Source organism: Anser brachyrhynchus, assembly GCF_964034855.1.
Source record: "Anser brachyrhynchus genome assembly, chromosome: 1".
Classification (NCBI taxonomy): Eukaryota; Metazoa; Chordata; class Aves; order Anseriformes; family Anatidae; genus Anser; species Anser brachyrhynchus.
In genome coordinates, this window is record NC_137694.1 from 183,109,177 (window position 1) to 183,123,572 (window position 14,396).

The following is a 14,396-nucleotide window of genomic DNA, read 5'->3' on the forward strand; positions in this document are numbered from 1 at the left end:
TGGAGCTGTGTGGTACTCCCCCAGACCAGCCACCTCGTTAAGTGGGATACCTGAGGAGTGACATCTTTTAATCAGCGCACTTACACACCACGTGCATTGCAACAGGAGTGAGGCCAGAAAAACTCACAGATGGAGAGCAGGACACAGATGTTTTAGGCAAGCCAGAGCAGCAATCCTGCCAGCTAGCCCACTAGCAGCTAGCTGCCTGCTCCTGCTCTCCAGCAGGTTTCAGTATCCCTGCTAGTCCTGGAACAGAGGAGCCAGCTTCATCTGGACAAGACAAACACCACTCACCAATATCAATTTTGGCAATTCTGTGGACACAAAACATATTTTCAGGAACTTTGATAAGACGTGCATTTAGTTACTTTTGAACTTTCAGCCATTAAGTGGAGACGAGGGAAGAAATTCATTGACTGACTCTAATTTCTCAGGGTCTACAAACTTCATTAAAAGATAACTGTTCATTTAAATTCTTTACTTCTGCTCTTGCCTCTCACCATGAAAGGAACCAGTCTCAGAAAACCAGAATATAAATGCTGACGGGCAAGAGCTCCCCTGAATGCATAGCTGGGAGAGTAAGGTAGCTTGATTAAGCATACAGGGCACCAGAAAAGCTTAGTATTTGCAAGTCAATTCCAATCTGCTTCCACCTGCCTAACTGAAGAAAAACTGGCCCACTTCCAACAGCTGGACTGGATTTAACTAATACCTCCCCCCTTGCATACGAGCATACCCTAGAGCATAGTTTTAAATAGTTTACAAGGTAGCTATGGGTGCAGTACAGTGAGAGGAGGTGTTTGCACTGATGAAGTTAAACACTGTGCTTCCCCAGAATTTTTACTAGCCTTTTTTACCCCCTTATTCCTTCTCCGACACCTTTTAGCAAGCATGAAATACTGCGATGCACATGAAAATGCAAAAGCCCCACGGGCTGGGCTGGTTCTGGTCAGAAGACAAAAAAATTCAAATATTTGTTTGTATACAGCCTTTGAGATGACTAAGGTTGGCAGCTGCCTATCTTTGGTTAACATTAGAAGTTAAACGTTCTGTATTTGCATAGGAATATCATTTGTTGGTGCGTTCAAAGTTGAGGCTTAGCCTGATGATATTGTTTTACTCACTCTGTTAGAGCTGGCTTCAGCCAAACGAAATGTCACGCAAAGAGACACTGATAGAAGGTGATGCTGCTGTTCTCCTTGTTCACATTTTCAAAGCACACAGAGCCTACTCCAAGAACTGCAAGCAAAATTAATACCCTTAATCAAAGTTTTGGGATGATTAAGCCAAAATTTCGGGATAGCATCACGGTGGTGTGAATGCAAGTACTTCAAACTGGAAGAACTGAAACCAACGATGATGTGGACACTGATCCCCCTATTTCTTTCGGACACGTGAAAAGATTTGCTATCCATGCCAAACTAAACCAAACGTATAGTCAGAATTAAGCCTCCCTGCTAGGTTTATTCCTTTAGGTACGAGCAGCATGGATAATTGGCTAACCTCACGCTCCCACACCCAGTGCATAATGAAAGCAGACTTCTTCCTCACACCCAGTCGTGAGATTTAACTAATTACCGAGTACTCCTATAAACCTCCAAATTATTCTTTGAAGAAAAAGTGATTTTTTTCCGCAGTCAAATAGACTACAACATTAGCACATCGCCACCTCTGGCTTTGTTATCACAGCTCCTATTAAATTAAGGCCACCCAGCTGGTTAGAAATGCAGGCAGGGTGCGTAGATTCCACAACACGAGCACCAGCTCCACCAAAGCAACCAAATAAGACAACGTACCTGCACACTGACCTGAGACTCCAAGAGTTTTATTTCATTTGATGGCTGTTGTGCCCTAAAGGTATTTGTTCCTCTTAGGAAAACATTATATTACTTTGCTGAAAGTATTAGAACTTAGTTCAGATTCTCTGTGCACTGCAGAATCTTACAAGAATAAAGATTCCTTTTGGCTAGGAACTTTTAATGCAGTACTAGGGACATCAGGAGCAGAGTGCAGTGATTGTGCTACTCTATTTGATGCCACAGTCTGTTTTGTTTGGGACTCACAAAGGCCATTGAGGAGAAACTACTACTTTTTCAGTTGGAGCTACCACACTAGTTTATTTTATATTTTTACTCCCCACTTTGGGGCCTCTAAAATGAATACCAGCTGCTTTTTGTTAGCCAGTCTGGGGCAAGATAATTCACGTAGCTGAACCTGGACAGTCTCAGCAAACTGAATGCATCAGATACCCACTGACTCTTTCACTTAGCGATGGGCAATGACTCACTGAAGTCGGACACGCATGCCAATATGAAAAGCCACAAGCCTCCAATTATTGTTGCTCACGGTGTTGAGTCACCTGAAAGCCCTACGGAAGCAGACAAAGCTGCCCATCCATGTTATCTGCTTCTACTGCTCCAAGTGATCTTGGCAGAAAAGCGGTTGCCAAGTTTATTTTTTAACCACCTGTGTTATAAGGAAGCTCTTCAAGGTCCTGATACCCCCTCTTTGCATTTGTTTAAGCTGTGTACTGAGCTACGACCAAAGCAGTGAGCACTCCTGTTTTAATTTCCATACACCAATTACCTGGTTTACAAGTACAGATGTATCAGCGTTCTCAGGAGACCGGACCCAAAGCAATTTAGCTGGCTGCATTCAGCACAAATTGCACTGATATTGAAGGACACGAAGCAGCCTGGAATACAATCAACATTATCTGGTGTTTTAATACAGCGTAAAAGAAGAGCTGGAATTCTCTATCCAACATCACCACGCACGTATAGATTTCCAGTCTCTGCTGCGGTGTGAATCAGGCTCATTATACCTAGCAAAAAGTTTCACAGCATTTCCATTCAGATGGAAATCTTAACGCCGCTCATCACACCTCTTCTGACATCAGAGGAAGATTTAATGCAGCCACACGGGCTCCACCTAAGTCCAGCTGAAGTTTCCAGGTAACCCCAAGCTAACTCATCGCTGCACAATGGTTGTTTGCTCAGGCCAACAGGATCACCAGCTAATTCGCAGCAGTAATTTTGTCCTGCGGTCCTACCGGGAAAAGCAATCTGTCCACACAGCGTTCCAAGGGACTGGGGCAACGTCTCGCTTTGACAAGCCTCACTTCACAAAGGGCCAGCCTTGAGGAACATAACTGGAGTTCTGACGTTCATGTTACAGCCCAAAAGAAGCTGCTGATCTGCAGGATACCTGTAGCAAGCATTTTGTCTTTTCCTGTATTTTTTTTTTTTTTTGGAAACAGAAGGGCATGCTGAATGAAGTTTAACTCTGACAAGTTGTCCCTTCTCTCTTTGATTTTCACAATGGTGGCAGGTCTGCCTTATCCGGACACCTTATATACATACACCTGGAACACTGGGTGATCAAGATAGGCTAATTACAAGTGATTCCTATTCAAATTTTTTAAAAATTTAGAAGACTAAGGCTTCTGGACACACTAAATACATCCAAGGATTCAAAACATTGGTACAGGTTTAGGTTACAGGAATCTGCTCTTGCCAGCATACAAATTCCCATTCAGTTGTGCAAACACTGAAGATATTTATGATTTCCTTGTGTTGCAAGAACCATGTATCAGATGCCTTAGAGCCTCCCGGAACCAGAAGCACACCCTCTCCTTGAAGCAAAGCATCCGTGCTGCCCTGCTCTCTCCCCACACGACCCCAGCTCTGCCCTCCCCTGGAATTTCTAAGGAAGTCATCATTGTAGGTGACTACTTTCAATAACCAGTTACAAAATGAAGTATTTGGTCAGAAAGGCCTCACAGATTTCTGTGGCAACTGTCACAGAAGACAGGACATTCTTAAGCTTGTCCAATATTTATACTAGTTTCCCCTTTCCCCTCCTTTAAACGAAAAAAAAAAAAAACAAGCACACAGAATAACTCTCCCCAACTCCCTCCCTCTTTAAGCTAGAATGTGGCAGACGCCTTTCTGGGGCTGGTCTGTAACCCAGACACTGAATTTGCGACTTATTTTCTTACATCCCTTCCAGAAGCATCAGTTCAGGCTAAGGACAACAACCTAGATGTCTCGTAACAGAACGAACAGCTACCAGGCCAAATACCAGCCCGACACCTTCTTGTACAATCCATGTTTGAACAATGACACTCCCTCTCCAGACACTTAAACAGTCTTCAGCTGTGATATCAAAGTACCTCACACGATACATTTATAAGCATCCTCCCTGTGAAATGAGGGAAAAAAGTCCAATTATTCTCATCTATAAAATGGGAAACAATAATTGCAATTTGCATACATTTACAAGGTGCCATGAAAAAAAAAACAACAGGTCCCTAGAGAGCTAGACTGTATTCAACCATCCTAAGTTTTTTTGGTCTACTGTTACATGACTCAAATTAAATGTTTGTTTTTTTTCCCCCCCTATTTTTGAAAGACATAATCAAAAGGCACAAAAAAAAATTAAATGTGCAAGCTGCCTAATTAAATCTACGAAGAGATCATTCTGCTCAAGATGCAAGAGAAAACAGACCCAGCTGACAAGCCTGGAAGAAAATGGAGCACTGGGAGCCGGAAAATACACTCCAGCAACATCCCACGATCCTTTAGGAACCCTATCAGCAGCCCCTCCAAATGTAATCATTGCAGTGTCACGAACTCTAGATGCTTCTACCTCACTTTTTTCACGTGACATGAACCTGAATTCATGTTTCTCCTGCCTGAAGGTTCTCTCCTTGAGGTGCCTGCAGTTTACCCTTCCATAAAAAGGGCACCAGCTAGCCCTAAGAAGTCAGACCACCAGAAGTGGCCTGGTTCTGATGGACTTGTGTCAGAGCCCCTTAAACACCTCTGCTTGCCTGGAAGGGTGTTCTCCACAATTGCTCGTTCCATGTTATGAACTCTTCGCACTGACAGCCTATGTTCTCCTTGACTCCTGGCTGGGACCTTTCTCAGCCTTCTCCTTGACTCCTGGCTGGGACCTCACTTCAGGATTTGCTCTTGGTGTGGAGAGCAGTCTCTACCTGGCCACAAGTCAGATTTTCGATGCAGAGAAATCACCACCTCTGACTTTGCATCCATTTGGTTGCGAGCATGCAAAGAAGCAAGAGACTCTGATGCCAAAAACCCACATACAGTGACGGTGTTTGCTGGTTACGGTGACCTTGGCTCACCTGGGAGGGAACTACAACATCTCCACGTAATTCCATCGATACTGGGACTTAGATTGCAGCTGCCTAGGAGAAGGCAAGGACTAGATCATGCTGAGAACTGCAAACCTGCGATCTCACGCTACACCCAGCCAGGAATCCCTTACTGCATCCCCAAAAAACAGGCACAAGGTGCCCTAACACCTTGTCTGACCACCTTATCCTCATGCAAATGAGCTTTGACTGGGTTCTGCACCAGCAAGTTTGCAGTGGGGCTTGATTGCTCATTGAAATACACCTCCATCAAGGCTAACAAGTCAAACTATGAGGAAGCCATTTCTCCGAGCTGATTTTGCAAATCACCTCTTCCATCACTGCCTCCGAAGTCCATTTGTTACTGAACTTGACAATTACCAAGGTTAAAAACGCAGAAGAGACCCTGAGCTGTTCACAGGCACTACAGAGTATGAGGGAAATGAGTAATGCGGCAGTAGGTGGCTGAATGGGGAAGGATACTCATTTTGCCTCTAGTTCTGCAGCCATCCATGCAGCACACACTCCTATTTTGTGCTTGCTGTACTTTATTAAACACACACACCAAATCAAGCTCAAAACCGACGGTAACATTTGCTTAACCTGAGAGAGGAGACGAGTGCCAGTTGACCCAGAAGAAAGGGCACAGAACTTCCTCAGCAGATTCAATGGCATCAGCCTGACAGCGAAGGGATAAGCACCCGACATCAAGCACCACCCCACGCACACGGCGTGCTTTCTCCCTCCACGCCAACCACACTTTGAGCCGCCACTTGTCTTCTCCTGGACGTGACAGGCCAGCGCAGGAAGCTAAGGGAGCAGATCAGAAGAAACGTGAAGAGCTTTGCACCTAGCCCACCCCATTGCACTGCCGGTTCTGGGGCAGGACCAGCTTCTTGGAAGAAACTGGCTCTGACTACCAACGTCAGGGTCTGTGAAACAGAATGCAAAGCCCACAGCTTCTGCTCTTACAGAAGTATCTAGGAATAAATACCAGCCCAGCATCAGTATTACACAGTGCCAGGTATTTTAGAAGTAATAGCCTGTATTCTTGGAAAATACATAGGCTTTACAGTTTTTTGCATCTCAAGTCAGTTTACTTGGCAATTTCTTTACATGTCCCATCAGCTTCAGCCACCTTGTTGCCTCTTCAGGCCGTAATTTCATACACTAGGTGCCTAATTCCACTTCCAACCTCACAATAAATGCAAATCTGATCGCTCGGTTGTAGCTGGTACATCCTCCTAAACACTGCCTCTTCAAATAATGAAGTTTTAGATGAAAAAAAAAAGCCTGGATTTGTGCTAGAACTGCACAAACATTATGAAAATCTCAAACAACTTATGTAAGAATAGTTAGAGAGCTCTTAGAACTAGTATGACAGTTATGTTGCTCCTGACAGTTTACACGTTAATAACCTACCCTTTAATAGGAGAGGTTTTAGGGATAGTAGAACAACAGCTATAGTTGCTAGACATACTAAAGAATGAAAAAAAAAAGAAAACAACCTGTAATTACAGAAGATTACCTAAATCTTGGCATATTTCTACAGCAACTAACAATGTCATAGAATCACAACATATCCCAAGTTGGGAGGGACCCACAAGGATCATCAAGTCCGACTCCTGGGTCCCCACAAGATCACCCCAAAAAAAAATTAAAAAAATCAGACAATACAGCAAGCACAGATCCCAATCAGCTTACAAAGATTACGTTCATCAAAAGACGCCATCTCCAAATTGCTTTCTTCACAGGTTGAAATAAACAATGTCCTCCCAAGGTATCTGTGTCTTTGAACATTTTACAGCAATGCATACAGTTGATCTGGAATTTCACAAGGAAAACATAAGACAGTATACCTAAGTGAACTTAAGTGTTTTTTTCTGCCACGAGTGACAAACTTTTGACAGCACTGTACTTTTTACTTGCAGACTAACTAAAGTTTACAAAATTCTGCAGCAACAGCAAGCAAGGAGGCTTCTCACATGCACCTCTTATTTCCTACTCAAGTAATTCTTTCCAAGGTGCAGACATGGACACCTGCATTCTCCCAAGGGTATGCTGGCCTGAAAGGTTAATAAAGAAGCTGCAGGACAGCTCAGAAGCTCTGCACGAGAGTATTAGATCTTACCTTAAATGTGGTTCCCAGCAGGAAGCTACCTGATACCTGTGTTTTCACTTTGACTGCTGAGCTTCACTGAGCCAGCAAGGCTATTAAGACAGCAGGCCCACGGTCACCTAAACCAACCTAAATCAGCTGGTCCAGCCCTATTCCCTCCCAACCCTTCTTTTGCCAGCATTAGATCCTGTGCCAGCAGAGGGAAAAGCAGAAAGCTGACCAACCTGTAAAAGTGAGCTCCGGAAAGAACCCGGGTTGATGCAAAATAGCTGGGAGTAAATATACTGAAGATGCCCGAGCTGATGACAGAGATCCGGGCTAAGCCCAGTGTCTTCCTCTGCCTCATATAGGATCAGGAGGCTGAAGGTAAAGAGTAAGAATGGATGCTGCAAAGTCCCCAGGCCAAAGGTGATATAGACCAAAAGGTGATAGAGCTGGCCCCAAAAAACTGTAACTGGGGAGAAGACATCAGTGGTCATGACCTCAGTAATTTAAAATCAAATATAGCACTGGGAGGTGGAAGATGACAGGGTAGCTATGCCTCCTTTTGGTAAATAGCCTTTAACACATTTCAGGAGGTTCACGCTACAGATCAAACAACAAAAGTTCAAGATACCAAATGTCTGTATTATTTTGCCTTGCGATTAGAGGCATGACAAACATAGAAAAAGGAAATTTTAATCCCAGTCATTAAAAAGTTTTTACAAGTAGTTATTTAGGCTATAATGTACTAGCTCTTCAGTTGCTGCCTCTTTTTTACAGGAGTACAGGGAACTTTACTTTTGATCCAGTATGCATTTTGCTAATTACATGATCACAGTCTCACTGTACCACACAAAAAATAACAGTAAGTCATACAGACAGTCCTACAAATAAGAGCATCTCAGTTTATCTAGAATTTTTCCTCAGTTTTAGCCAACGATGCTGACTGATCCCGATAAAAAGAAATGTGCTGAATTGTTTATCTATCAACTTAAACACCATGACAGGGAGCCAACAGATTGGTGCCTGCTATTTGTCATACAGAACAAGTAACAAGTTTCTGGTCCAGGAAGTCAGAAGAGTAAAAAGCTGCAGGAAGGACGTTACCAGGTAAAGAATGAAGCTGAAGAACTGCAAACAAAAAAAAAAAATCAGAAGGCTGAAGTTTGGTTTTATAAAAGCTAGGTTATCTTGGATGTAATTATAAACAAATAAAGCCAGCAGTTACAAGGGGTATTACAAATTAAGCGATTGCAAACTGTTCAATCTTTTCCTGCAAAGCCTCAATTGTATTGGAATAATCAGCGCTGTACATTTAGAAAAACACCCACTGACACTTGAGGCTACATGCCTGTGATCAACGCAGGAAGGCTTTCTCACCATCCATGGGACAATTTTAAAAGCCCCTTCTTATCTCTGGAGAAAATAAAATTGAGAAGGCTGTAAGGAGAAACTGCTGTGACAGTCGTTGGTCCAAACGAAGCCGCTTGGCTCCTCAGCGCCCAGCTCTGCTGGTTCAGGTTAGCTCTGACTGCTGCTAATCACATCTCAGGGCCTATAAAAACAGAAGAGTCTCGCTAATAAAAGCGAGAACGCAAGCTAATATTAAGTGACTAATGCTTTGTTTCTGGCATTTGATTTTGCTTGGAGATAAACGCCTTTAGTATTAATGCTTCAAAACCAGAATTCCAGCTCTACATGCACAACTCTACCTCATTAACACAAGAAGGCAACTAAAAGGTGAGAAACTTCCACCCAAACCTCAAACTCAGAGAAGCAGAGTGGGCCTGTGCAGGTCAAGGAGTCTGCGCGCACCTGCCCAGCAGATCCTTCTCTTCGGTCCTAGAAAAGGAGCCCAGAGAGAAGTGGCACGGGGTACGAAGGTCTGTCTTAACGTGAAACCAGTGCTTACTAATCCTTTGTTTCCCTTACGGTTGCATTAACGAAACGCAAAGATGATCGTGGCCTAGCAAACCCAGTAATAAAATATGAGTTAACTACAAATTAAAGGAGTGTTTTGGTCTGCCATAATAGTCTGTACCCAGAGGGGATCAATAACAACTCATCAGTATTTATTAGAAGCCAAAGGAAGACTACTAAGGTACTCTTAAAACGCATTCAAGGCTGATGAGTTCAAAGGCAGGGACTGTCTCCAGGCAGAAGGTGACTCAAACAACACTTTTCAAACCGAACCGGAGAGCACACGGCCTTGAATATTTGAGATTTTCCGAAGGATATAATCTAGATACCAGACCATGATTTATTACTCCGTCGTTCTAACCACTTTTTTCCTCATTGGTGGAATCTGACAAAAAGCATAGATGCAGATCAGCAACAGCACTTCTCATCTTGGTTTTCAGAGTACAAGAAAATTGGAGGCAGGATCTTTATGTAACACTCCTTATTGAAGCACAGGCACTGAAACAAGCGTATTTTATTGCTGACAGTTGAGAATTATGTACAATACTTGATTTAGGAAAGAACTGTTTGGTGGAGAACTGATAATTTTCACTAAATACAGACACATTGTCAGACTGCGTAGTAGTACCTCAAGAGAAGCACAGCAAGTAATGGCAATTACGTGGTCCTGCTGGGCTCCTTCATTCTCTGCTATAAACTTAGCTTACCCGGTTTTACTTCTAGGTACCCAAGTTACATAAAGTTTACTTCGCAGAACACTCTGAACTTTTGAATAAGTACCATGATTAGAAAAAAAAAGCCAAAAAGGAGGTATGGTAAAAAATTTCACACGTGACTTGTGTTGGGAAACATGAAAGACACTGGTTCACTTAAAGGCCTGTGAAAGATGAGAAATGCACCTAAATTCAATTAGCATACCTGCACAAGTGTACAACTTTTACTCACTCCTGAGTTTCACCTGTTTGGTGCCCCCAGAAGACAGGTGCTTCTTTGATTTTAATGCTTTTTCAAAAGCATGGGTGAAAGCTTCGGTTCTGGCACCGTTAACGTGGTTATCTGGCAAAGTCTTAGGCTCAGCTACAAAAGGAAGTCAGTCAGCATACTGGAAGATAACCCTAGAGGATATACTTCTCCGTAACAGCAAATACCCTATTCCAAAATAATTACTCCACTTCAGGAGGAACTGTTCTCCTGAGAGCTAAGGTACCTTAGCCGGTCTGGTCTAACTAATTCCAGAGGAGCTTAGGCAGTCGATTCTCCTCCTCCCCCCCACAGAGGCGGATATTTAATTCCCCTAGTCTTGGGCATGCTATAACATAAGCAAGCACGGGTGACAGATCAGTTCACACTAGGCATGAGCATACCTAACCTTTCCCTGTTTAGAGCTCCGATGGATTCAGGCCAGTGGCTGGGAAAGCGGCAACAAAGCCAGCAAGCAACACGGGGAGATGAGACAAGGACAAAATGAATGAGGAGCAGCAGCAGGAAGAGCCTCGCTGGATAAGAAGGGGAAAAAGAAACCCACCACGCCTCCTCCTACCCTGAAAAGCAACCGCTTAAAGGAAAGATGGGTAATTTTTAGCGGCTTGCTAGCGTTTACTAATGTTAGCCAGGAGTGTTGAAGTTAACGCGCTCCTCGCAGACAATATTATCCGTGAGAAAGACCCGCTGTCACTAAGTTAAGCAAAAATTAAGAACAGTTTACATGGTGAATGTCATCTTAAAGGCACTGCCGCTGCCAAGGCTGACCCGCATAGAACCGTCTCCACCCAAACAATAGCAGCGGAGGTGTGAATTCTGCTCAGACACGAAATGTGCTTTCGGAGGGCTAAAGCCCCGGCCGGACCGATGACAGAGGTGCGTTTCGGCGATCGTGTCGCGGTGGGCTACCAGCAGCGAGGCGAGCACCCTGAGGAGAACCCGGCAGTTACCTGACACGCGTTTCGGCTCCCCGTTCCCGCGAACCCTCACCAGGCTTGGAGTGGGATTCCAGCACAACCCTTACACACCCCTTTTTTTTCCGTTTCTCACCCCCCCAAAAAAAAAAACAACCATAAGGTGAGGGGTTTTCCCCCTGGCTTCGATGGGGGCTGGCACCGAGGACGCCCCCCTTGGAGGCCGTTGGGGGCGAGGGGGGCCGGAGGGGGCCAGTGGGTGAGAGGGGACCCCCGTGGGCGAAGGGGGCCCCCCGATGCCCCCCCAGCCCGGCGTTTTGGGGCGAGGCAGCGCGTAACCCCCCCGAATATTGCCAGACGAAGCCCGAGGGCCGGCTGCAGGCGGCGCAGCGGCCCTCAGCGGGGCCCGGGGGCGGCCCCCCCCCGGCGGCGGCCCCATTGTGCTCCTCTCCAGCCCCCGGGGGCCGCCGCCCTCATGACGGAGGAGAACAAACCGCCGCCGGCCTTCCCACCCCCCCACCCCCCCTCACCCGGCCTTCCTCCTCCTCCTCCTCCTCCTCAGCCGCGGCGGGAAGGAGGAGGGCGAGGAGGAGGAGGGAGGCCAGGCCGCGGCCACCGCCGCTGCCGCCCACCTCCACGTCGCGGCCCTTGTTCTTGAAGCTCTTGATGCGGTGGTTCTCCAGCCCGGCGGCGGCGGCGTTGTCGGTCATGGCGGCGGCGGCGGCTCTGAGGCGGCTCCGGCAGCGGCGGCGGCGGCGGCGGCGGCTCCGGCTCGCGCGAGGGGCGGGGGACGCGCCGTGACGAGAACGCGCGCGCGGTGGTGGGAGGGGAGGGGACGGCACGGGAGCGGGGGGGGGGGGGGACGGCACGGGCGCGCGCGCCGTTGCCTAGCGACCGCGAGAGCGGCGGGCGCGGCTCGGCCAATGGCGGCGCGGCTCTGCCGCTTCGCCCCGCCCCGCCCAGCTCGGGCTGAGGAGAGGCTGCGCTACCCGCGGGGCGCGGGGCATGGTGGGAGGTGTAGTTCTTCGCCCCCCCTCCCCCCCCCCCCCTCCCCCGAGGGCGGCGGCCTCGCACGTGGAGCGGGAGGAGCCGTTGGTCCCGGCCTGTCAGGGAGCGGCCGTGGCGTTCGCCCTCTCCACGGGGGCTCCCCTGGTGTCTGAGGGGGGCCGCGCGCCCGCTGTGACCAAAAGATCCCCCCCCATAGCCGTCAAAATTACTTCAGCCCCCAGGCCGCCGTGAAACACTATTTCTGAGGAATAAAACCCAAAAAAACTGTCCCCCCCCAAAAAAAAATACCCCAAAATGTGTCATGTTCACACCTAGCCCGCCTGACACCACCTCACGGTCTGCGACATACCCTTACAGACCCCATTTTCAGAGAGTCCCCCTCTAATCACTCAGCTCCTTAATCCCCCAGCCCTTCTTCACATCACCGAAATGGCGGTGACCTGTAGCTGCCTGCTCTTCTATAGCGAGGCTTGCAGCCTGCTGCAGAGGAATAAAGTCTGAAAGACTCGTGCTTCGTCACCGTCTTTCAGCTGTGTGCCAAATGTGTGTATCTAAGGGACCGGTGTAGCATTTCCATCACTTCCATCCCTCCTGTATCCACGCAGTTTTGGCTCCCGACACACGTCCCTCTGTGCGTTTTCCTGACTTTTTTTTACCTGGGAGTGCTTCATCACCACTGCTAGCAATGGAAGAGAAGAAGGAGCCCAGAGCAGGCAAAGCCCATGCGGCACAAGCAGTGTGACGGCATTTGTCAAGACGGCTCATGTCAGAGGCGGCGTCTGGGCCCGACGCTTGCAGTTTTGAAGGGGAACTGGATCCAGCTGCCCAGCTGTCCTCGGCAGAGCTGCCGAAGCAGATTCAGTAGCTGAGAGCTTTGCTTTACCCGCCAAGAAAGGTGGCTGCAGCTGCCAGCTGTGGCTTACTCAGACCCGCTCGGACATCAGAGCAACGCCGGCTCGGTCGCTGCCAGACGGGGTGTTGCAGTTATCCTCTTCAGGAGTTGCTGGCCATTGCCACGAACAAAGGAGCTTTGTTCAGTATAACCTATGAGGTAACATGGAAAACTTACAAATAAGAAATGGAAAGCGCCCAGACTGCAACAACTCAATTTACCGATCCATAAATCTATAGCCGTTCCACCAGATAGATAAAATTTATAGATGCAATCGTGGCAATGTCTTTTCTATCCCATTTCTTCTTCCTCATGGTATAAGCCTATCAGAGTGTCTGTAGTGCGTTTGATTCCTCTTAGTAGACCCTCAGGTATTGAATGCCTCTTAGACAGAGCTACATGGTAGTTTGATCAGTTTTATTGCCTGAATAAAGTGGTGCTCATGACTATATAATTAAACTTGCATGTACTCAGAGAGAAAACATTTTGATGTAGTTAAGCAAGTACTACTTTTTGGCACTGTAATTAACAGATACTACCAGTACTTTGCTACTTGGGAAACTGAGTGAACCCTGTGGTTCAGGGTAGCCATGGGTAGCCAGGGTAGCCTCACCACATGAGCTTCATATTAACATGTTCCTGGCCACCAAGACCTGAAATGTACATGTCAAGCCCTCAAGCACACTCATAGGATTTACTGGCCTTGAGCTGCCCCCTCCCACTCCTTTTCAGCCCCCCGGGGCCATCAGTCCCTGCCCCAGCAGTGCTGCAGCAGGGCTGGTCTCCAGCTCCACCACAGCCCTGCCTGGCCACGGGCCCTGAGGTAGGCTGATGTCCAGGGCAGGGCTGAAATGGGGCTCCTGGGCCACTGGAAGAGGTGAAGGGGAAGAAGGGAGGCTGGTTGTGGCCAGCAAGGTCTGTGAGTACCTTCAGTGCCTCAACAATATAAATTTTGTCACTTAAGAGGCATGGGGAGGAAAAATCTTTCATAACAATTCAGAGATGAGGGACTGTAACAGCTCTTTGGGTATCCCATGGCTGAACAGAGTCGAGCTGTGTTTGTTTCTGGGACAATCTGTTGGTTTCAGCTAAACAAATTGACCCAGCTGGCAATACTGCCATATTTTGGAAATCACCTCAAGAACGCAGTGTCAAGAGGCTGCTTACTCCTGTGGTAGCTAGTCACTTGCTCTTTTGCTGTCTGTAATCTTGCCTATATCTGCCAGTCAATATAGTTGCAAGAAAACCAGCATGTGAAAGAAATGTGATGAACCTGAGTCACGCTCTTGCCGGCTGTCCCTGCAAGAAAGCTCGGGGAGATTTAGGTGCGGTGATTTAAGATGCGACCTGTTGCCAGTCCCACCCTGCTAGTGGCTGTCAGAAGGCAGGAGGGGTGAATAAAACATGTGTCAGCTCCCCATT

General features: G+C 47.1%; 1 protein-coding gene across 1 annotated transcript in view; it reads right to left on the minus strand.

The window, feature by feature from the left end:
* KPNA3 (karyopherin subunit alpha 3) overlaps positions 1-11,890 on the minus strand; it is a 52,602-nt gene extending 40,712 nt beyond the window's left edge. Inside the window, exon 1 of the mRNA XM_080608039.1 lies at positions 11,707-11,890. Within this exon, the coding sequence (XP_080464165.1) occupies positions 11,707-11,784 (78 nt within the window). The 5' untranslated portion in view covers positions 11,785-11,890. The remainder of the gene's footprint in view (positions 1-11,706) is intronic.
* Positions 11,891-14,396: the final 2,506 nt, after the last annotated feature.